The 25,761-nt window shown below is 42.2% G+C and overlaps 1 protein-coding gene across 2 annotated transcripts in view; it reads right to left on the bottom strand.

Annotated features, from left to right (window-relative positions):
* Positions 1 to 18,596: 18,596 nt before the first annotated feature.
* The window catches only part of LOC134188178 (collagen alpha-1(XIX) chain-like), an 18,056-nt gene continuing 10,891 nt past the window's right edge, over positions 18,597 to 25,761 (bottom strand). For both annotated transcript variants that reach the window (XM_062656379.1, XM_062656380.1), the window contains exons 4-11: positions 25,135 to 25,197; positions 24,477 to 24,593; positions 24,340 to 24,411; positions 24,226 to 24,279; positions 19,546 to 19,599; positions 19,421 to 19,483; positions 19,208 to 19,361; positions 18,597 to 19,134 (exon numbers count right to left, since the gene is read on the bottom strand). In XM_062656379.1, coding sequence (XP_062512363.1) covers positions 18,758 to 19,134; positions 19,208 to 19,361; positions 19,421 to 19,483; positions 19,546 to 19,599; positions 24,226 to 24,279; positions 24,340 to 24,411; positions 24,477 to 24,593; positions 25,135 to 25,197 — 954 coding nt within the window. In that variant the 3' untranslated portion in view covers positions 18,597 to 18,757. The remainder of the gene's footprint in view (positions 19,135 to 19,207; positions 19,362 to 19,420; positions 19,484 to 19,545; positions 19,600 to 24,225; positions 24,280 to 24,339; positions 24,412 to 24,476; positions 24,594 to 25,134; positions 25,198 to 25,761) is intronic.

The raw sequence follows: 25,761 nt of genomic DNA, 5'->3' as shown, positions 1-25,761 counted from the left end.
TAGCTAGCCTCGCGTGTTCATATTTGGCAATAACAACACAAGTGCAGTCTCAAATGAAAGTCTATAGTCATTGAGTTAGAGTTAGAATTCCTAATTAAATAAAACTTAGAGTTGGCTTCTTATTTATAATAGGTATCGTATCGATAACTTTTTATAGATGAAAGTTACAATTCTAGCATTAAAAATTATAGAAAATTAATATTACAGCGGTTTTTCCTTTCGTGTACGCAATGGACATCCGGGTGTTTGTCGCTTCCCTTTAGCTACTTAACAACTGACCCTTGAGTTCTGCTGATTCCGATTTGCTGACATGTTTGCGTGAGAACTCTAGAATAAGAGGGCGACAATGCGTTCATGGATGCATTCTAGAGGAAATTTAATGTCGTACAGGAAGTTTCAAAATATTTCAACAGAGCGGAATGTAGACTCCTCAGTATTTCACAACTTTTCGACATACGTTCTGTATACAGCGTATATAAAGCTACACGACTTCAGTCTGAGCCAGTGACAGTCGCAGAGCTTCGATATGACAGCCATTTTCTTCCTGCTTTTTGTCAGTCCGGCAGTAGGTCTACAGTGCTTGAATAGCAGCTGTTCTATGGATGAAACAGAAGTGGGAAAATGTCGTTTTTCTCATCTTCAAGATGGAATAAAGGCAGACTATTCACAATGGTCTCGTTGCGGACTGAAAAAAAATCACAAATCAAACAAAGAGAGTTCATGACCTAGACAACGGCTACGCTACATCTACTTGGGACTCGGAGGCTACAGTTAGTACTTTTGCAATAACGGATATGGAAATAGTGAGTACGAATCGCGTATTTTACGAGAGACTCTGTGTGAATGACACGAGTCATTGCCACGGAAAATGGGACTGCTTTAAAATGAACGGGCACGGGGGAGAGAGACTGCCGTCAAACAAGCTGCTGTAGCACACCTCTTTGCAACGGAAATGCTTTTGTTCTCGACAATTTGCTCCTCGATTGGTTCATCAACGGAGATAGTCTGGATGAGAACGCGACAGTGCCTACCGTGAGTGGTCGCTTCGCTCATACAGCCTACGTTCAAAATTTGACGCCATCAAAAAGCGGTGATATCAATGGTGATATCTCGATAGCGTCTACCGTGAGTGGTCGCTTTGATCGCACAGCCGTCGTTCAAAATTTGACGCCATCGAAAAGTGGTGATATCAACAAATCTAGTGCTCTTTTCTGTGTCTGATAGTCTGATAGTCTAGCTATTGCACTTTTGTTGTCTATACAACTTCTGTTTATAATTAGTTAATTAATAAATACAAAGTTGTGGGGCTCTTTATTAATAATCTAAAACTGCAAATGTGTTACTTGTTGATTACTGATTGACTTTGGTCTATCATAACTCTTACATAAATTATTGTAATTGAGTACTATTGTTTTATTTCTACGTATGCAAATACCGGAGTGTGCATTTCGCGCAGGAACGTGTGTGCATTGTGGCATGCAAGTCTGTTTCGTTTCAATCAGCAATTTCGTCTTTGAATTGCAACGTATGTTAAAACTTTGATATTAATTAAACTGGAAATACAGTTTGCATGGACTCTAGACGAATTAGCGCAAACATTTGATCGGTTATAAATAATTTCTAAGCAGTTTTTATTATTTATTAACAAACAATTGTTGTTTTGTATCGCATGTGTCGAAGGTCACGGTTTACCTTGCTAGTGACAAATTAGATCTATGGTTTGTCTAAGCTTAATTATACTCTACCCTCCCACAAATTTCAAGTTCTAGACTATGCTTAATAACTTCCAATCTACAGTGCGTAACGCGCATTGCCCTTACTGCAACAGAGATGATCACCTGTTGCTGATATATTCTATTAAGGTAAAGATGTGTAGCAAAACTGCAGTTCACTATCTGGAAATGTTCTTACATCTATTTCTATTAATTAATCAGTTCTCGTTGGCTCATAATAATATTAATATGGCGCACATCGTGTCAGTCGCAATTAATTATGCATGATTGTGGAGGTGTACCGCCCACGTTCTCATTTGTTGTCAATCAATTTTCTGCACGTCGGTTGGTCAAGTTAGACGATCTTTCTTCGACCCACACGCTCACCACCAGAGTCTCGTGTGCGATATCCAAATGGTCGACGTCAGTCGACTGTGGAACTGCTTAAGCAGAACCGAGCCATTGTAGGCGAGCTCCAGCGCGGAGAAGACAACGCCGTTCAACTGAAGGCTCGAAAACCGATGCATCTTCGACAATCTTGCACAATAAATGAGAATTTCTAGATTGCACAATGAAAATTTAAACGCAATGCAATGCATGCACAGTCTGACTCAACAGACGACAGAGAACATGTGCAATTTGTGCAAAATAGCGCCTCACTCTGCAAGGCCGACCTTTCTTTCAAGCTGCAGTAAACAGGCTTTGCAATGATCCCTCTTTCTGCCGAGTGGTTTTGGTCACTGGCTGATCATGCAGTGTTGGGTGCATACGTGTGCACACACGATACTGTAGTGTACACGTACCTGATATGGGCTGTTGAATTGAAGGCTTGCAGGAAAGAATAGGTGAGAAACTGAAACGTTAGTGAGTGTGTGTTACGTATGCATAATTATATAATTATCTACACATACCAGGGTTAGCATAACTCACGTAACCTATAGGTCAAGAAAGGGTCTGGCAACGCGAGGCTACTTCATGGTCGCAACATCTTCAAAAAACGTTTTGCACCAAAAGTATAGACATTTTACACCATCGTCATTAATAACTTTATTTGCATTTTGTATCTATGTCAACTTCAAATTTTGGTGCAGCCTTACCCGAATACGTTAGCAATTTGTACATGTCACGTGATAGCACAAATTTTATGTGATCACACATTCACATAGTCTCGAACTTCCAAACCAGAGAAGGTATTGAGACCTAATTGGAGCCTGGAAGTAACCAGCAGAGCATCGAACGCCTCAATTTACATTCACACTCTGGTATTCGACACGCCTTTGCCCCGCCTCTTTCTTTTGCCTTGCGAAACGGGAAGGGCCCGGGAAGTCGGCAGAACCATGACGGTGCACCTAGAGACTTCTCTGCATAAGTTATAAGCATTTGGAGGTCACCCCAAACGTGATACTGCAACGACATTTTAGTTCTATCTGCACGTTTGCTGCAAATCCGGAAACGACCAGCGTGTTACTATTAATTAATTAAGCTCTCTGAACCAAAATTTACACAAAGGTTTTACATACTGAAAAGCAGGAACTGGTCTCTCAACTAGATAGGAGAGATCCCATCCATCCAGCATCAAACTGCTAACTCCGCTTACTTAACCTTATATGGGCAAAGGTGCAATGTTCGGGTTACACCTCTTTACCAAATATGGTAACCTGGGTACAATGCAAGGCTGCCAACGCGTGTCTGTTGTGTGCAAGTGTGTACCTGGATCATGTCAACATGTAGTTACGATACAGCAGACAAAACAATCACCGCATTTTGGCTCTTCACAAGCCGAAACCCGCAACTTAGAGGCCTTCAGTTGCCACATCTATTCACAACGTTCACTGTGTAAACAAACTGAGATTTCTAGTAAAAAATCACGTTCTGTACAAGTGATCAAGCGTTCTACTACGTCTGTACAAAGTGTTACGCTCTGAAAGCGTAAAGATCAGCACGCAAACTCGCAATCTCGACCCGAACGCTAACACTCTTGTTCTCATTCCGATGGCAGTCGTTGCACGATTCTGCTGCTCTATTTGCTTGCATGAGGCTTCGCTCTGACGCACCCGTCTGCTCCTCGTGCAGCTGCGACGTCGTTCCGTGTCTTAGGCGACCGCCCATCCGCTTGAGGATGACCGCTCCGTCGTAGGCGAACTCCAGGGCGACGATCACCATGTGAATGAGCAGGAGTCTCGACAGCAGACGCAACCTTGCACGCGAACACTTTCCAGCACGACGTCGGGACGGCGAGTTTTGATGCCTGTGCGGGTTGAGCAACGGATGTTCCGTCTCTAGCTGGTCAATCCAGGAATGGCGTTTCCTGTCGGGTACTTTCCATATATATCCGTGTTGTATGCGTGTAACCTTATCGACGCCCACCGACCTGCCTACTGTGTACACAAATGCGTAAGTGGCACGGTAGAGCGCGGCCCCGTTTCTCGGACACCATCATATTCCGGACGTTAGTTCTCAGTTATCCGTTTTTGAGCGCAGTCCCTACCACATCATAAATGTAGGTATCCAAGTTGTAATTGAGCACACCAAAAGAGAGCATTGTGCCTCTTTTCTGCTTACAGTGAGATTGAAAACTGTGTGGAGCCTTGCATACCCCCTCATCGGACAAACGCATCGTTCACCGGACAGTAGCGTCTAAATTGTACAAGCGCATCCTTCAGCCTAGTTACTTATATATCGCTAATCAACAACTCTTTACCTACAAATCGTGTTGTTACGCTGCATGTCAGCAAAGATCTGAATGAGTTACAGTCGGTCAAACGCCCGCGGTAACGGCCCCAATCGTCGGACACCCAATTTCTTGCCTTTCTACCTTCTCAGCAACAGCTCTAGGTTTCAAATAATTGCAGTTGATTAAATTCAGCTATCTGAAACACCGCAGAACGCAGAACACTTTCCTATAGTGCTTGATGGCAATTCTGAGTCATTTCTCATACAACCACGCCCCCACTAGGACGTGTAAAAGATGTCGCTTGAACGAACTAACCGTTCAACAAAGAAGACGAGAACCGAAACTGATGAGAGGGCACGATTGAAGTGCTAAAACTCTCTTTTACCCTTTGCAAAGAAAGTCGATCACTTCGTAGCGCGCGTTGACAAGGACTTGACGCTAGCTAATTCAACTTTACCCAGAAGAAGCAGGGGTGAAGGTTCTAGCTGCTCTGATAGTAAACAAAGTTACTGCATTCAATACAGCTGGTTGTACCAAAGATGACGTGTTGTACTTTGTGACGGTGCAAGGTCAGGCAATGGTAGATACCAAACTGAGATAGAAACACCTGCACACGTCCTATGCAGAAACAAGTAACAATTTAGGGGCCTTGAAAGGAAAGCACTGGCTGTTCCTGTGTGAGTTGGGAGAATGTGCTCACCGCAAAGCTCGAACATGGATGACGTGAATCGTCTGCTACATCCGTGTGCATCAAGCCTGTGCAGTTGTGATGCAAGACACTCAGGAGTTCAAATTCTTACGCTGGGAAGACTAGACAGTACCGGAGGGCTAGTAGATGCCAACAGAGTGAGCTCGTCAGCAGAGAAAATTCAGCAGTTTCAGCTACTAACCGTTGCTGAGTCAAATAAAGGTCAAACGAATTGGGGGCCGTACGATATTTTGTTCCAACTCTGTCTTATGACATTATTATCTGCAGACTGCTGCTGCAAAGAAAAAACGAGTGTCCGACTAAAGGGGCGTTACCACGACTCAATGAGCGTGCGCTATCTCTCCTGGAGAGAAGCAAACGGAGACAGTGATAGTGTTGTTATGTTAGCTAGTCACCTATAAACCTATCTGAGGTGCGAAGTTGCAGAATTGCCTTTGCGTTTTCATGGGGGAGGTCGTGTCCGGTGAATGATGGTGGTGTCCGATGAACAGGGTCGCAAAGAAGGATCACGTTTACCGTCCTAGCATAACCTTTTCAAGCCTTTGGAAGTCCCGCGTCAGGAATCACAGTCTCTACTAATCCTTCTTACAGAGGGCTTTAACAAAGCTCATTCTTACTTCGTTTACTTCTTGCACGGCTGTCCGATGATTAATGGTGTCCGATAACAGGGCCGTCACTCTACCTTCTGCTATTCTTGCTCATACTACTGTACAGTGTACACACCAAATGTGGGCACCTGCATATGCACGTGGGTTGTAATTTATCCATCTCAAGTAAAGTCCAAGCTCTGTCAGGCATTTCTAAGATAAGTGACCTCGCCTACTGAGTGTAGCAATCAATGCCCTGCTAGTATAGTGATGCAGTCAAACCCGTACGCAGGCTCTTGGGCGGGGGGAGGGGGGTTCGCGTACGGCGATGGTGGATCGTTTATTAATTAATTAAATAAGTGGTGCTGCGGTGTGATCTGAATTTAAGTTCTGCAATATCTTTATAATAATCTATCAGCTCACAAAGACAAAGTCACTGCTAACACAGAAACAGCTAAAGCTAGGTTTACAATATGATGCTGGCGACGTTTAAGGACGCTGACGAGGACGCTGACGAGGACGCTATCGACGATGCTCAGGCAGGCGTCATATTGCAAACACTCGCTCGTCGCGTCACGAGCGTCCACAGCGTCCTCAGCGTCGTCAGCGGCGCCGACGCTAGAGTTGATTCAAGTTCAACTCTAGCGTACAAACCGGAAGTGCTCTAGCATCTACCGAAAGCACGTGCCTTTTGTCGACAAATCAGAGATCAAATCCAGGAGTGAAATAACCGGAAGTAAACTATGGAAGAGAAGCCTACCGAAAATGTATACGTGTAGGTACGGCTGCTTGCGGCAGATCAAGTCACGTTAACATAGAGATGAGAGGCGCAAGAAAAACGCTTGGAAAAACGTATCGAAAAAACCGGGCTCCCAGCAGCAGGCTGCGAAATACTGTGGAAGCGTCTCCGCGACAACGTAATTAACTTGGTGAGAGAGAAACTCAGGAAATGAAAACCAAATCACAGACTTTTGTATACGATTGTGATGAGCATGCGTGTAGTGGCTCTTCGCTGACGCTATTCAAGTGATATTGTAAATGGTACAGCCTCAGCGTCAGCATTTTGACACCTACTCGGCGTCTTGGCGCGAGCGTCCTTGCGAGTGTCGCGGGCGTCATCAGCGTCATATCGTAAACGTAGGTGAAGGCTTCAACACAGATTCTAATTGAAGCCTGCGAGGGTACATTTTAGCAAAAAGATCTACTGCATGTTCTACATTGATCTGAGAATGATAATGTATATGAAGAAGAGCAAGGTCAGACAGGCGATCCTTGCCCATTGTTGCCCTCATATAATTATTTAAGCGACGGAGAGCACTAGCACTTCGTTCCCACTCGCACGACGTGACTGGTAACGTACAGGCAAGTTTGAGGAGAACATACATGTTTGGGAAAAGACCTCGTAGCAATCCTTAATAGCATGTTCTGGTGACGACGGTCTATTGTCATATGCCATTACAGAATACTTCTTTCTTTATCGACGCATTTCAGCTGGGAACAACTCGGGGTTTGGCAGGTCTTCTTCGTACATAAAAATGGCGGGTGCGAGATCGACTTCTCTTGTCGAGCACATCACCGTGGGTACGATGCCCGGGAGGCTAGATGCAACGATTTAGGATTACACTTGTGATTGTTGGGGTTAGAGATGCGAGGGTTAGAATTAGAGTTGGTTGGGGTTAGAGTTGTTTAAGGTTAGGAGTAGAGTTGTGTGTGTTGGGGCTAGAGTAAAATGTTGTGGAGGTTAGTATTAGAGTTGTGAGAGTTGGAGTTAGAGTTGCGAGGGTTAGGATATTAGAGTTGTGAAGATTGGAATGGAGTTGTGTAATGTTCGGATTAGAATTGTGGGTGTTGGGGTTAGAGTTGTAAGAGTTAAGCATTAGTTAGAAAACTGCGACTCCGGGGAAGACAAAATGTGATCTAAAAGAGGAATAGCAATGGTTTTTCTGAAGTAGTCTTCTGGAGACGAGCATTCGGGATTACTTCTGTGCTGCTGACGTATAGCAATTCTTGGCATAGAAACCGAAGTACCAATTTCATCTCATTAACTTGACGCTTGCTTCAAAGATGCTGTCAAAACCTCTGTTGACTACCTGACGCTCATCTCGGTAAGTGTCAATGGTTTCGATGACCATTTGGTGCGCTTGCATAATATCCAGACTTCTCTTTTCCGTTTTACGGTAATGCAAGCCATGTGTGACATATACTCATACAGAGTCATGAAACTGACAATGAACCAAATGATGTCATTGCAGCAAGAATCTGCTGAGCTTCACTCCGGTTAGCAGTGTCCCACTCCGCGTACATGTCACCATACGTCTCCAAATGCTTCTTATGCCTGATAAGCTGTAGCGCTTGTACGATAAACTCATATCCTTGATAAAAATGCTCGTAAGCCTTGTTCCTCTCCACCCAACGGGATTTGCAGAGATCAAGAAGAGGCTTGCACTTGTAAGCATCCATGACGTTGCTTGATACAATGAGGTTTCACAAGAGACTTCGTTTTGGGCTGTTCAGAAAAAATCGACAGCAGTGATAGAGTCGATCTAAGATGTTGCCTAAGTCTGGTATGGAGCAAGATTTGGTTATAACAAGATTCAAGGCATGGCTGAAGCAATGAACGTAGGTAGCAAGTGAAGCCTTTTCTCGAATGTGGGCTTACACAACAACGCGTTCTGAAGCCATGTTACTTGCACCGTCATATCCTTGACCACGCATGTTCTTGACTTCAATCCCATTGTCGTCAAGAAATGATGTAATTTCGTCTGCTTTTTGCTTCCCAGTGATGAGTTTTAAAGGTATAAAGCCAAGACACTCCTCACGCACCCAATTGAGTCTATCTACAAATCTAGCGTAAATGGCGAGGTGTTCAACATTGTGAGAAGTCACGTCATCAGCTAAAATCGTATAATATCTAAAAGATTTCAGGTTATCCAAAATACCTCGCAAAATGATGTTTTACTAAAACTTCGATAATCTCATTTTGTGTGCGATGAGACATGTACGTAGCAATTTTTCATAGCAGGAGACTCTAAGTGGTCTCGCAGAGCTTCATCATTGACTAAAAGCAGTTGCAACAGTGCCAAGAAATTGCCATGATTACCAGGAGTGGCCAAGTTCTCGGAGTCTCCACGTAGAGCGATATACTGTTTAGCACAAAGCAAGACAGCTCGAATAACATGCTTGAGCAACTTTCGGTTTTTCTCAACTTTAGCTGCTCTTTGTTTATCAGCCAGCATCAGCACTCTAGTTGAGGACTTTCCACTTCATGGATCAAGTCATGGGCCAGTTGCATAGCAGTGTCATGATATTTAAGAGTCTCGTGTTCTTTGCACTGCTGTGACTTCTTGTGCCACATCTTCAACGGTTTGGTTACAAACTTTCCTTTGATTTGGGGGCCATCCACACCATTAAAAATAGCACAAGCAACGCAAAAACCACCATCCAATTGCATGCTGTATGCTAACCACTTGTGCTCAACAAGCCAGTTCCTGCGAAAGTTGTGTTTGCATCCTCCAAGAAAAGTTGTAGGTAAAGCATAACTCTCAGGCGGTGTGGAGTGCTCTTTCAAGAGGGCGTATTTCGGTGCAGTAGGCATGGATTTCAAAGTCACGATTACGGTCGATTCGGAATCGCAGCTGCCGATAATAGTGCTTATATCGTTGTTCAACGCCACTCCAGAATCATGGCGAGGATCTGCAGAAAATAATGGTTGGCGCAACAAATGGCTTGTGTTCATCATTAATATCTACCGGTGGACGTGGACTATGACAGCTTTGGCCTTTAAGCAAGTTGAAGCAAAAAGACGTCTCTCTTAGAGGAGTAGTCTTGGGACTCAATTGCAAATTGAAGCAGGCGCTACCAAAGTTGGCGGATTCTGAAGCAACAATGGTGTTTTCCCTGTCAACAGAAAATCTGTTCTCAGTCTCTGTAGTCTTCCGAAGCTTTGCCGCAAACATCACATCAATGCTTTTGCAAGCAGACGCAGCCCTCTTCCTCGCTTTCTCCCGCTCTTCGGGTCGACCCATTCTACCAGTGGTAAACGTAGTATCCCTCTATCCGGGGCACTATAGCTGTCCTCGTGTACCCTGTTATGAATCGCATCTGAACACTTCGTGTCATTTTAATTGATACCATCCTGACACACGTCGCCCTGCAGCAATGCCTGATATTTAATAATGGCTTGTTAGTTTACCATGGGTACACTTCAAACAGCTTTGATTGTGTATGTAACTATGTTAATTAAGGGAACCATGTAGACGTTGGGTAGCGCAGAAATTCTAGATGCAGCGTTGGAAGTTACTCAGTAGAATGTGTACATGTCATTGCCTCAAAGCAGCGGAACACCAAGGAGCTGCGGGGGGTTTGTACCAACCTCCTGAATCCCCTCTCTATACGGGCTTGAGGCAACGCTTGCCATCAATGACCAATGGGAGTTTTCGCGCGTATTAGCATCTCCACGGCGAGTGCTCTGTCGTTTGAAGTCTTAGACTTTGGTTCGTAATCAATTTTACGAAGAAAGCGGTTTTTCTACAAGAACTGTGAGGACTAGTCTAGAGTTGGAAGTCAAGGATTGTGAAATAGACCATGCAAACTGCAGTGGCGTAGCCTTGTGCACAGAGGCTAGAGCGGCAAGCTGAGATATCCAAAGAGTCGCGGAGTGTAGCCCTTTAATTAGTACAAACACAAACGACATTCAACCCAAAAGCCAGATTGTTGCATCCGGAGCTCCAGTCAAAATCAGGATTCACATCGATTTTGCAGGACCATTATTCGAAGTCTATAAATCCTAATATCGGTTTCGAATTCTGTTTGCAGCGCTCATTGTAGCCTTCTATCTAGTACAAACACAAACGACAGTCAACCCAATAACCGGATGCAAGACCTGAGCTCCAGATAAACAAGTACTGGAGCTCCCGGTTGCCACACGGAGATGTATTATATATATATATATATATATATATATATATATATATATATATATATATATATATATATATATATATACATATACCATATTTGTTTAAAACAATGCTGTACTTATATACCAATCGTCATAACAGACTGATTCATCACATGCACACACTGTATATCGTTAATCATTAATCATTTTGCTCAAATTGTGTTCCTATTAAACTTATATTAACCACTTAGATGTATGTGCATGTATAATTGCTCAAATTTGTTAGCTAACTATTAAATATTTCATTTTTGAGGCAGGTGTTTCAGAGACTCCTAATTTTACCAGTTTCTTTGCTGTTGACAACAACACGCCTGTAGTTCCTCATCAACACCTTCCATCGATTCTCAAAAGCTTTTCTTTTGCCGAGTGGATATTTGGCTTGGACTACAGAAGAGCTTCCATACAACCTTTTCCTTATAGTTGGGATTAGTAAAATGATATTCATAATCCCTGTAGGCAGCAATAAGAAGTACAGTGTTGCCTCTGGTCCAGTTGAAAGTTTTCTTCTTGTCCAGACCATCTGACACTGCAGGACTACTAACCGTAACGTCTTCGCTAGATCCCGGGAATGGCAAATGCTCAATAAGGATGCCAGAAACTCCTGATGTTCTCCAATCCTGACATAAAATCTCACTTGAAGTCAGGAACAGGTCGATGGTAGCGTCTAGTGTAAGTTCTCGCGCTATTTCACCTGGAAACGTCCGGGTAATCAGACGATAATGGGGCATGGTCATTGCCGCAGTTCCAACAGTTCCGGCAGTTCCAGGTTTATAGTTTAAACTGTTGGAACCGTTCCGGCAGTTCCAGAACTAGAATTTAGTAAATCGAACGCAAGTTATTCGTTTACCCCCGTTGATTCTAGTTTCAAAACCGTTAATCGAACTTGCCCCAAGTCTTCCTTCGCATTGACTGTGTCAACTGCTTGGGCGTTATTTAGGATTGAAATTATATAGGGCTTGCATAAGCTAGGGTTACAGTAATACTGCGTAAATGTTTTGTAACGCATGCGTTCATAATCGTTGGTGATAATTAGCGTCGACCCACAAGGCGACAATCCAACGTGCCATTAAATGTCTCCAGGCTCCTTCTCACGCTTTTTATGTTAATTAGCAGGGGCCATTACGCATGTGCAGACGCTTTTCCGTACCCTAATCTAGAAGCCAAATGTTTGGCACTTTACTCGTTCTTTATTAATAACAAGAAGAACTGTGTTTCCGCAAAAATTGCTTACGCGGAGAGTACTGGTATCTTTGCCGTGCGTCACTTCGTGGCTTCCTGCTGAGTCTATTTAGTAACTTGATTACCGATTATTTAGGATTGAAATTAATTAGGATTGAAATTATCCGCCAGGGCTTGCACAAGCTAGGGTTACAGTAATACTGCGTAAATGTTTTGTAACGCGTGCGCTCATTATCGTTGATGCTAATTAGCGTCGAGCCACAGGGCGACAATCCCACGTGCCATTAAATGTATCCAGCTCCCTCCTCACGCTTTTTATGTTAATTAGCAGGTGCCATTACGCATGTACAGCAGCTGTTCCGTACCCTAATCTAGAAGCCAAACGTTTGGCAGTTTACTCGTTCTTTATTAATAACAAGAAGAATGGTGTTTTAGCAAAAATTGCTTACGCGGAGAGTACTGGTAACTTCGCCGTGCGTCACTTGGTGGCGTTCTGCTGCATCTATTTAGTAACTTGATTACCGATTATTTCACACAGGCGTAGTGTGTAACCGTGGAGCAAGGGCTCATGGGTCTCCAATACCTTTCATGTCTTACTGCAGTACCCCGAAATGCAATAATATTCTTTACTGAGCAAAGTGTCCGGTCACCAACATTTCTAAAGTTTATTCCAACAATAGGTGCAGTGTAGGAAAATTACCAGATCTTGGTATCCCGAGCACTTGCAAACATGGAACTGATACCTCCCGAACGCATGTGAGGAGGTGGAGACACCGGTGCATTCTAACAGTCAGAATGATGCTCTAATACGTTGGAACGAGCAGCTTCCGGAATATTACATGTGTAGACTCCATCCTAGTCTGATCGGGTCCCTCCTATTTTAGCTAAAAGAGTAGATGTAATCAACTTAATTGCATTTTTTTAAACACATTACACAGTCAATTAGTTCTCAATGACGTCTCCACGGTCACAAAAAAACTCAATTCAGAGCTTTAGGAGACATCCGCACCTTCTTTTCTCAGTAGCATTTCCGCAGCTATTCTAGAATGCCATCACAAGCTTGTAAAAGAGTGTTTACATTGTGTCGAGCAAACGTTATTGAAGTAGTTACGCTAATTCAATTTCCTCTTTTCTTCACTAGACAGCCCAAGCTGAAAAAGCCCACACCCACAATTCCCACACCGTACCTACTGTTGCAATGGACTTTAGAGAGTCTCACTCTTTCTTCGACGTACTTCCGGATGTATTCCAACGAGGAACATGCGTAGACGGCAGTCAAAGTTAGAGACTTTCGGGTACCTGAATTGAAGGTTCCAAATGCAAGTAGCGTGGCATTAAATGTTATAGTAACAATAATATAACAAGCATATATTTCTCATTAATACTAACTTAAAGACTAAACATAAATTTAATCGGATGCCTTCTGACCCTTTTTTCGTCACCCTGTCCCTCTTCCTGTCTCTCTCCTTTGCCCTTTCCTCTCCTTCTTTCTTAGTCTCTTCCTCATTCTCTACCTCATTCTCTTTTTCACCCTCTCTCTCCTTTCATATCTGCTTCCATCTTTTCTTCTTTCCCTCTCATTATTGAAATCTGGTAACAGGAGTGGGATTTTATTTCTTCACGTTCTGTTAGCTAAAGAGATTTTGATGAATTAGAGTTATGTCTAGTAAGGTGGTTATACCTGAGCCATTCTTCGGCAAAGGATGTGTGGACGTGAAGTCATGGTGTAAACGCTATGAGTACTACGCTGAAGTAAATGGATAGGATGGAGAAGAACGATTGACAAGACTTCCAACGATTTTGGAAGGTCTTGCTTTTGCCAAATATAAACTCCTTATCGAGAATGAGAAGAACACTTATACACACGCCAAGGGTGGATTGATTGGCAGATTTTGTCATGAGGAAGCGCGCATCAATGCTAAACAGCAGTTCAGAAGTCGACTTGCAAGAATGGGCGAAGATCTTGATGCTTTTGTCTATGATCTAAAACTTCTGCGTTCCCACGTGTGGCCACACCCTGTTGAAGAAGCTAGGAACGAATAACTGATGGACTAGTGTATTGAGGGACTCTCGTCTCACCTGCGACAAAAAGTCATTTAGAATCATCTAGGGACGTGTACGCTCAGGCCAAGGAGCCGGTACGGAGGCTTATACGGGCAGATTTCGAAAGACAAACGCGTGCAGCAGATATTGCAACAGTTCCACTTATTAAAGAAATATCAGTAGTGTCAGAACTACGAGAACAACTAGCTGATCTGACCAATGTCGTTCGTGACCTAGCCAGTCGTCCCTAGTTTTGCCATTTCAAGGGGCCACGGTCAAACACAGAAAAACGAATCAAGTGTTGCCACTGCGGAAAGTTGGGGCACGTACAGAAGCACTGCAGAAAGATGGCTAGAGAAGCTGGTGGGTAGCGACCACAAAAATAAGTGAAGTTGTAAGTGTATGATCCGTGATCCTTCTGGCCATTTTAATTCTTAATTTTTAATCTTTAGTTTTTAATTTTTAATTTTTAAATTTTGATTTCAATTTTTCAATTTTTAATTTTTCAATTTTTGCTAAATTTTTTTATTATTTAGCTCAAAAGATTTAATTGGGTGAGTAAATTTAATTTTTATTTTTCATATTTAATTTTTGATTTTTGATTTTTTACTTCTTATTTTTCTATTTTCAAGATTGTAATTTTGATTATATTTGGTTGAGTTGAATGTCAAAAGAATTGAACAAGGAAAGAACCTAAAATGAACGCAGCAAGAACGAAAAATGAAATAGCCTTGTGCGAAGTACGCAGCAAGGAGTCTCGTGGAACGCGTGCCTTAGTCATAGCTCAACGCAGTAGAGAGTCGTTTTTCATCCAACGCGTGCTGCTGATTGGAAGGGGCGGAGTGGTTCTTCCACGACTTCCGCTCTAGGACGATCTTACAATTTCCGCTATAACAGAAAGGAAATCTCACTTTCCCCCTAAAAATAGTCAATCTCAGGTGCGAGCAGCATTGCTGATGAGGACGGTACATATGGATGGTATATGAATTTATCTATTACCACATATAATTATATCAATTGCAATAGACTGACTAAATCTAAACTCGGAAAATTTGGTAACTATACTAAAACTCATTCAAACTATACCTCTCTTAGGCTACTGTAGATTAAATATCATTTATGTACACACAGTACACAGCAACTAAAAACAAAGATGTGCGGTTTTCTGTTCTACACACGTGCGCATTTGTGCCTCCATCAATTGGCTCAATCACCTCGGAACTTGAATCTTGAGCTCTATCCTTGCGGATGGGTCTTTTGTCACTGCAGACCTGCGTAAGCCGGACGACGTCCTGTGCGGCCAAGTACCTCGGGTAGCTCATGCAGATCGCGACTCGGTTGACTCTGTGCCGTCATGATCTCACCGTCGCTGTGAACGAGGCTACTACCTAATACATGAGAAGACTAGCAGAATTGACAGCGAAGCTTCTACAGTGCCAAATATGCCACCTCTATACAAGACCTCCGGCAAACATCACAACCTGTTGTCGGCAGCTGTAGCTTGGACAGTTCGTAGAGCGGTGACAAGTTACAAGTGGCAGACGTTGCCCTCTTTATCGAGATCTGCAATACAACACAAGACGGCGGTCCACTCTGCGTGACTCTCCTGACAGAGCTGGGCAAGTAAGAAAGTCATGTATTGCATGGGTAGTAGCCTCGTTTACAGCGGCGGTGATCATACGAGTCTGCCCGAGGTACTTGGCCAACACACGACGTCGTTCGGCTTATGCAGGTCCGCAGTGACAAGAGAGACATCCGCAAGGACAGAAGATCAACAATCAAGTCCCGAGGTGATGAAGCGAATTTATGGCGGCATGTACGCGCACGTGTGTAGAACAGCAAACCGCGCATCTTTGCTTTTAGTCTCTGTGTACCGCGTGTATAAATGTTAGTCAATCTAGAGTAGTCTGAAAGAGTTTGAACGAGTTTCAGTATAGTTACTAAATTTGTTCAGTTTTAGATTTAGTTAAACTGTTGTTATAATAATATTGACTATTTTTTCGGGGAGAGAAAGATTTCCTTCTCGTTATTAGCGGAAATTGTAGTATCATCCTAGAGCAGAAGTCGTCGAAGAACCTCTCCACCCCCTTAAGGCTTTCCAATCATAAAGCAGCAGGCGCTGGAATGAAAAACGATTTCCTACTGCGTTGAGCTATGACTAGGGCATGCGTTCCGCTAGACTCCTTGCTGCGTATTTCGAACAAGGCTGTTACATTTTTCGTTCTTGTTGCGTTCATTTTTCGCTCTTGCAGCGTTCAATTCTTTTGACATTCAACTCAACGATGGCCAACCAAATCTAATCAAAAATAGAATCTTGAAGATAGAAAAATAAAAAATAACAAACAAAAATTGAAATTTGCTGGGCCGAGTTAAATTATTTTAGTAAAATAATTGCAAACTTTTGACAAAAATTGAGAAAAAATGAAAAGTATGAATTGAAATTTGAAAAAAATTAAAAGTTAAAATTTTAAATTCAAAACTTAAAATGGCCGAAAAGGTTACGTACCGTGTATGCGGATCGTCATCTGTCTGGGTTTCTGCAGTCATGGATAGAAAAGGCACACACTGTCTTGTACACACTGGGGCAACTTTATGAATTCTGCCGATCACATTTTTCAGAACCGTTAGGTTACAACTAGAGCACAAACCGACGAACGCCAGAACGGTTAACGGACAGAAACCAAAATAATTTGTGTCTACGGAAGTCGAAATTGCATGGGTGATCACCGCTGTGGTCGACAAAAATTTCTCATAGCAGAAGTAAAGATTCTACCAATCTTGGGTGTTGACTGTTTCGAGGCATTCCAAATTACAATTGTATATCGCAAGAAATTTAATGGTACCAAGGCCAAGTCGACACCAAGGAGGAACAAGGTGGTCTCTTCATAGTACCAGAATGTGTGTGTGTGTGTGTGTGTGTGTGTGTGTGTGTGTGTGTGTGTGTGTGTGTGTGTGTGTGTGTGTGTGTGTGTGTGTGTGTGTGTGTGTGTGTGTGTGTGGAACGAAAAGTTAGTTCAATAACAACTAGTAATCTAATCTGCCAGTGCGGAGAACGGGTAGTTAGTTTATATTAAGTTTTAGCTATAATGTATAGCTTTGCAAAAGCTGTTGAGTTAGCATCAATCACACGAGAAAAGAATCCATAGATTCTAGAAGTGTATATATATATATATATATATATATATATATATATATATATATATATAGATAGATAGATAGATAGATAGATAGATAGTTAGCTATAGGTCTAGGCCATAGGTAAGACGTGCATAAGAGGGCCTGAGTACGAGGCTAAGATGTGGTACAGTAGAACCTCGAAAACTCAGATCATTTTTACAATTTTGTGCAAAAGTATTGTCGTCCGGAAGTGGTTAGACCTCGTGAGCCTCGGATGAGTAATTGTGAAAGGCTGGAGCTGGAAAAATCGGTAGTGGACAAGCGAGAGATAATATCAAAATGCGAGAAGCAATATCGAAATGCGAAAGGCAATATCAAATGCGTAAGTCTTTCACGCGCGATGCGTGAATGAGAGTTGAGAGGTGTGCGACCTACTTTCGTCTTTGCTGAACTTCTCTTCTGAAAAGCGAAATCGCACTCTCCAAAACAACGCACAATTACTGTTGATACGCACTCTACCAGACACACATACACTGTGGAGACGCAAGATTTGCTATCAATAACCAGTGGGAGTTCATGCACGTGACAGCGTAACCACGGCTAGTGCTCCCACGTCTTTTTTTCGGTAGTCGAAAGTGCTTTGACTTTGTATTGCCTATATTTTGCCCTAGAAAGACAAATCTTTAGACTACAGTTTCGTCCTCAAATCTCACATACATCGTTTCACTTATCACACGTATTTTACGCATGATTGGGTCTAGAGGTCTGATTTTAGTACGCAATTTGCCAATCATTCCGAAGACATGCGTGGCTCAATATTACAGTGAGGACATTTCTGACCAGACTACGTTAACAGGGCAGGATCCAGGAATTTTTGAAAGAGGGTGTTGACCTGGTAGCAGTTATTTATAGCATTACTAATTTTCTCTTTTCTAATGAAATTATATAAAATTATTGAACCACGCCTACTGGAAAAGAGGGGGTTTAACTCCTGAAACCCTCTGGATCCGGCCCTGGTTAAGCACTATGTGTAAGACTACGTGTCAAGACTACGTGTTTAGATCCTGCTAAGATAAGAAATGTGCTACATCCTTGTGTAGTTTGCAAGATCTAGTTTATGTTTGGGAGACAACAGAAACATGATCAACTGCAAAGGCCGTCAAACGCGTAACATTCTCTATTGCAATGTTAAAGTTGGTAACCAGAGGCTACATCTATGTTTTGTATGTGATAAATCTCTTTACTTGGACTAGACCTCTTTGCTTGGACGATTACAAAGAATTTTAGAGAGGTTGAAAAGTTTTGTAAGTACATAAAACAACAGTTGCTTTGTACGGTTCTAAAATGTATAAGCAAGGTGCTAGAAAGCGAGTGAACAAATATATAAAGCAAATGGCGTCAAAATTTGTAATACTTGTCAATCGTTGTTTTACAGACGGTTTATATATGGCTGTGGAAACGACAGTAAAAACACAGCTTTGGTTACTAGTTAATTAATTAACCATCTAAACGCTTGTTGTTTTCCTGACATTAATTTGGTTAATTAAGTGTAATTTTGCGCAAAGCGGTAGGGCGGATAGATTCTTGAATATAATGAACACTTTCATCACATTGAACTTACTTATACACAGCGCAAGGTACACTTTACTTACGAAATACGGGACATTGCACAGCAGCGTAACGCGAGTGACAAAACACTTGACTCCATACACTAAACAATCTCATTTAGGCTGCTGAAATTGTAGAGTTCAGTTGCACTTGTTCATAATGAGAGAATTAGGAATCGAACGTTGATATGGCATAACAACCAAAATACGTTTGACGATCTTGACCAAATATTTGAGATAGATCACGTTTATTGACTGAAATACGATCGCCTTTGTTTAGCTTTCTCAGCAAACCAGCTTCAGGTACGTTATAATAGAGAACGTCTTCTGCACGAGGATCTTGTGAGATGAACTGCTGAGATATGTCAGAATTATTTATTCTGAAGGCGAAACCGCACCAATTTTTGGGAGGTTTAGGGTCGCACTTGACTTGAGCATAGATGTAATACAGTCCTCTTTTAGGAACGAATAAATATCCATCTTCGTACCTCATTCCGTTGTTAACAAATCCACCATATCCTCCTGTCGTCCAGGTAAGTCGATAACCTAAGAAATAAATTATGTATTTAATAGCAAAACTTTATCATGTGATCTAACCAACTGCCACTAAATTACTAACCATTGAAGCCTCTTCCGTACAAATGAGCAGCAGGACGATTATTTAGCGATTGAGTTAGTTGCGCAAAACGTTCGTCCATCATATTTGTCAAATATGCTTCAAGATCTCTTTTATAATATATTTCAAGATATGTTTCAAGATATTCTTCGTTGATCTAAATTTGTATAAAATTGCTTTAATAATATATGCTCAAACGTGTTGGCTGCAACTCACCATAGTTCCAGGTATTCCTTGTCGTCCTTGCTCACCCTGGTGGCCTGTAAGCCCCGTATCTCCCTGTTACCATAACAGTTTACAGATCGTGCAGTGTGACTACTAGTGGTACAAAAAAGATTTACCTTTATTCCCTTTTCTCCTCTTTCTCCTTCTCTTCCTTTGTGTCCATTCGGACCCTGAAAACAGTAACAGCAACCTTGACATTGTGTTAGGAAAAGCGCATGCAAGAATAATCTCTATCAAAGCAGTTCATAATGTAACTAAAACTATAGGCAGTCATTAGCATATAGAGATTAAAAGAACATTTATCCCGACGAAATAAAGTATTGGGTAGTTTTAGTTGCCCATGGCACCTGAACATTTAGGAAATATTATCTAATTATAATGAGTACGGCCCGAAGAAAAACGTTAACACATAGATCACACAACCTAGTCTCACATAGACTACATTCCTTCTCCTCAGCCTCACGTGCTGTCATTTTGCTAGAGGGAGAAGACAGTCACTGTTGGCTCAGAGCTGCTGTCACGCAACATACTTCCACAGTTTTTGTTGCCTCTTTAGCCCCCCCCCCCCCCACAGAATGCAGATGGCAAAACAACAGAGCAACAGAAGATCAAAGAAACTCCGGATCAGATGCTTTTCCCTAGAGGAAACAGCAGTGTACGAGAGGGAAAGACAACAAAAATAATGTGACAACGTGAGACTATGCTACAAGAAATAAGTAAGTATGGAATTTAGAACGTGAGAACGATACACCACAGATCATATCCCGATCACTCAAAATGGAAATCGCCACTTGTTTTTGATCGACACTGACGCAGAACCAATTTCCTCTTACTGGCAAGATGGAAATCAATCGGCAAGCTGTCACTTCAACCGACCACTGCAGAATATCAGCATTGAGTCAAACCACACCTATTCTCGCAACCGCATGCATAGACTCATTGCTACAAACAGGAGACAAGACAATTCACAAGCAACTGGAGTTTACAGTTACGAACTAAACCTACATCTAATCGTATTAGACAGACATGACGTTTTGGAAAGAGGCATCCAACTCGACTGCCTTCTTCGCAAGTCCTTAGGCAAAGCACCGGTACACACATGATCTTAAATCACAAGTGTCTACAAGCAGCCTGCGAACAACTCACACGGTGTTTCCTGATCTATGGAAGGATGAACTAGGATGCTTGAAAAACTTTTAGGTGTCACAAAAGTCTTTCACAAAGCTCGTGCTGTGCTATTTGCAATTCAGGACGACCAATCTCGAGCATACAAAGAGGCATTGATCGGGGCCTTTGGAAGCAAGCACAATTCAACAATTCTGGAACTCTAGTCGTTCGAGTCCGGAAGCCACCTTCACATAATCATCCAAATGGAATAGTACGGGTATGTGAAGATTACTCTGTGACGGTGTACTCACAGTTGGAGAAATATCGCCAGTCTTTACCACTTATGCGTAAGCTAGGAGGCGGCTACTATTTTTCGAATATTGACCTAGCGGATGCGTATAACCCGATTGAACTTGTACCAGAAAGTCAGGTGCGACTTGCACTCAGTACAAGCAAGACAGTACTCTTAAAAAGTCGCCTTCCGTACAGTATCAGCTCAGCACCAGGATACTTCCAAGAGATCATGAAACAGCTGACCAGCGGTCTCTCCGGAGTACCTGTCTACCTCGACGACATACTCGTGAGCGGAAAAAAAGACGAAGATCATTCGCACAATCTTCCAGAATTAGTAAAGAGACTGGACAGCAAAGGCCTCCGATTTTGACTTGAAAAATGTGCCCTCGCGCATCCGCAAGTCACATATCTAGGATACACCCTGTCACGAAACGGATTAGCCAAGGAACCAAAGGTGGACTCGGTAATGCAAATACCACCACAAAAAGATGTTCCGATTCTTAGATCATTTCTAAGATCACTTTACTGTTATGGCCAGTTCCTATCATATCTAGCAACGGTCATGGAACCATAGACACGCTTAATCAGATAGGACACTCGTTTGAAGTGGACTACAGCATAGCAGGACACGTTTGACAAACTGAAATCAACGCTGAACGAAGACACCGTTCTAGCTCACTTTGATCCTTCCTGTCCAATTGGCTTCAGAAGCTGGAATCGGGGCAGTAATTTTTCATTGCTACTCATACGAAAGAGAGCGACCGATCGCCAACGCATCCAAAACCTACCTTGTCACCAAAACAAAAGAAGTATTAAAAAAATAAACAAGGAGCCCTTATCCATTATTTTGTGCTGCACAAATTTTATCAATTCCTTTACGGGCGACAATTCATACTGGTGACGGACCATAGACTTTCTCGCCATGTTTGGGCCAGACAAGAAGACTCCTGTTGTCACAGCAAATTCGAATAGCACGATGGGCGTTCATGCTTACTCAATACGACTATAGCATCGAGTATCGAAATTCGTCGAAGGACGGGAACAGCGCCTCAGCCGTCTACCGAGAGGACCAAACGTCCACTTCGATGGAAAGGAAGATTAAATAGACATTGATACGAAATGACTCACAAACATGATTGGCACCCAGATAAAGCCAACTTATCAAAGTGCACTTTGAAAAGAGTCTACCAAGGATCCCATTATTTCCGAAATAATCAGATACACAAAAGAGGGATGGCCTAATCAAGTTCCAGATCACATGAAGGACTTCAAAAAGCTCGAGCATTTACTGTACCATCAACGGATGCCTGCTGTATGGCAATCGAGTCGTGATACCGCATAGTCTGCAACAAGAACTTCTAAAGATTTTCATGAATGCCATTTTGGAATGCAAACGATGAAACAACTGGCACGAACAGCAGTCTACTTGCCGAAGATCGATGCAGATATTAAAGACAGTTGTCACTGCCTGCACTGAACACCATATCAAACCTGCAAAGCCTGCGAACCATTATTGGATGCTGCCGGAGAAACACTGGAGTAGGATACACATTGACCACGCCATCGATTTCATGGGACACCATTGGCTCGTTGTCATGCACGCCTATTTCAAATACCCATGTATCCAATTCTACCTCTACGAAGACGACTACACAATTGGTACAAGAAGACTTCTCGCACTTTGGCTACCTGCACGTAATATTTTTGGACAACGCCACAACCTTTCATCATTTGAGTTCAAAACCTGGTGTCATGAAAGAGGAATGGTGACTGGAACACCTTATCATCAGGTCACCTATGGTGCTGCTGAGAGACTTGTCCAAACATTTAAGCGTTCCTTGGAAATGTCAAGGAAACCTCCTAAGGAAGCACTTCAGGAATTTCTGATCCAATACAGACGTCCACCATTACCAAGCAGATACTCTCCTTGCGAATTGCTCAACAATCGGAAGATACGAACAAAGATAGATACGCTATTACCGTCACAAGCCCACGAAGCTCAAGAACCCCAAGCTCGAGAAGCCACGAAGTCACAGGCCAAAAAGTTACAACGCACTGTGCATAACGTCCACAGGCACTACAGAGTAGCAACACCATCTTATGGACTCTACTGTGGGCCAAGGCGCACTAGTGAGTCTAGTTGGGTCCCAATAACCGTAATCAAGGTACGCGGTTCCCGGAACGTGAACGAAAGAGTACATCTGCGTGGACCTCTCTGGCGGCGTCAGATAGAACAACTCCGACCACGATATAGAGTAGACAAAGATAACGATCCGGGCATGGATCTCCGTGACTACCTACGTCCTCGCTCATAAACATCGCCGCAGTCAGTTATAGAGGTCGAACAGGCTAGAACATCAGATCAGCCGGTTAACCAGAACTTACCGCACTGAGGACCTGACAACCCGCGACAATCTGCCAGAATTATGAAACGGAAATAAACTTGAGATTGCTGACGATTACCTCTTCCCGTCTTCTGAATACTTTAGAGCTGGTGGGGAGGTGTAATATATGACTGAGAAAATCAGAGTAATTGCGGTTGGCGACATCATCGTGATCTCTGGATGACTCACCTAAGTTTCATGTCATGTAGGTAAACTCACGTCCTACTGTAGTTAAGTGGCACTGTGGACAACATTGTAGAACTTAGCTTGACTCTATATAGTCAGATTCTCACATAGATCTAGTCGTGTACGTGTAAGCACAATACTTGCTACTTCAGCTTTCAATTCTAATCTTGCGTGTTACTGCAATATACGTCTTATTTTGGAAACTCTTTTCGAGATAAACAATAGGTATGATTTAAAATATATTAGCTTACTGGCCCGTTTACGGCAAGGGCAGATTAGATTATTATTCGTTATTGTTGCGTGCATATAGAAAGCATTGTGACGTAACAAAGGCATGTGGACAACAATGAATGACTTAGGAGAAAACGAAACTGTACACACTATGAGATGAAGCCCAATTAACGCATCTTTCTTCAATTGAGACTATCATAGGAGTTCAGTCTCCTTCCTAAATGACAAACCCCGTATAGGTAGTTCGACCGTACTTCGTCGTTCAACGTTGCACCCCAAAAGGAGACCCGACTTAAGCTGGAAGCCGACGCTACCCTGCCTATGCTCAGTTACGCATGCACCCCAAATTTTAGACTTGTGCGTGATCCGGTCTAGCCGGATATCAAACTTATACATATATGCAAACACAATCATTTTTTGTAGTATAAATTATTAGTAACTTAAATAACTAATTAGTTTAATTAAGTGCCTTTATTGGTATTCATTGTAAATTATAAAAAAGCAAGAAAAGAAAGGTTTTAGCGGTTGGTCAGAAAATATATAGATATATATAACTTCAGTTGTTTCTGCTAATAAATTCTTCATGTATCTTACGGGATTTCCATGATGTCCAGCTAAACCGGGAGATCCTCTCGCTCCCTTGATGCCCTACAAGTACGCAAATTAGAACTTGCAACACGGTCTTGTAATATGTAAATTCATTTTTACCTGTATTCCTTTGCTTCCCATTTGGCCGGGTGGGCCACGTGGGCCAGTTGTACCAGGCGGTCCTTCTGGACCCTGTAGAATATTATTCATAATAATTATAGCTTTAATTAAATGGTTTCAAAATTTGTTATTTGTACTTCAAATCCAGTATTGCCTGGTGGGCCTTGTTGTCCATTTGCTCCTTGAAAGCCTTGAGGGCCTATTACACCTGGGGCCCCTTGAGGGCCTCTTGCGCCTGTAAGGCCACGTTCACCCTATAAAATTCGTAATTTATCCAGAATATAACAGAGACAAATGTCTGGGATATATTTGAACCGATTTAAGTGCTTTGACAGTCTACCAACAACGGTTACCTCTACACAGACTAACAGACATTCATCTACAGTAACACGAAGACTTCGAGTAACATACTACCATGGCAGACTATAATAATTACAAGACACTCATAGAGAAGACGTTGTAAACAGTTATTTATTTGGGGATTATTAGTTGCTGTTTTGTTTGTCTTTTCATGAGGGTACCAAATTCTTGCTCTGGTGAATTATGTCGTTCTACGATGCACCCCCAAAAGGGGACCCGACTGAAGTTGGAAGCCGACGCCACTCTGCCTATGTTCTTACCTATGCCGGGTTACGCCCTTTCCCCAAATTGTAGCCTCGTGGGTGATCCGGTCTAGCAGGCTATCAAACTTATATATATGTATATATATATATATATATATATATATATATATATATATATATATATATATAAATTCGTATAGAAAGCATACAGGCAGAAGTAACATTTACTTACTTTGTCTCCTTTTACTCCTGGCGCTCCAGGTAAACCAGGCAGACCTTTGTTGCCTTTTGGGCCCTACAAAAGTAACAAAAACAGAGTAAAACTATACGACAAAGACCAACGTACGTAGTAGATACATGTGTTCAGTTATTACCCGACTCTTCCCTTTGACTCTCGCAACCCTATCGTTATACTAGAATTTTAAAAAGTTTTTCCTTGAAATAAGAAACAGATGTAGGGATTGTATAAAAAGTAATAGAAACAACATCTATAGATAATATGAACCAAAGCCAGACATTGTTAGTGAATCCTTCCAACCCAATAAAAGTAAAATGTAGGGAATGTGGTTGCAAGGATTCACTAATGATGTCTGGCTTTGGTTCATATTATCTATAGATCTTTTTTCTATTACTTTTTATACAATCCCTACATCTACTTCTTTTTTCAGGGAAAAATTTTATTAAATTCTAGTTTGGTAAGTTTTTAGGAGTGCGAAAGAACAGCCTACTTCATTAATTAAACAAAGATTTTATAGCCTAACAAAAATACACATTTTCTAAACCATACTTGGTCTACATGTATAGTCTCATATCTCGAGCATGTGGATCTTAGGTTTACAGTGTACTTGCAAATATGTTA

Source organism: Corticium candelabrum, chromosome 12 (assembly GCF_963422355.1).
Source record: "Corticium candelabrum chromosome 12, ooCorCand1.1, whole genome shotgun sequence".
Taxonomy (NCBI): Eukaryota; Metazoa; Porifera; class Homoscleromorpha; order Homosclerophorida; family Plakinidae; genus Corticium; species Corticium candelabrum.
Note: the sequence above shows the minus strand (reverse complement) of the source record. Positions and strands in the feature narration are given on the sequence as shown.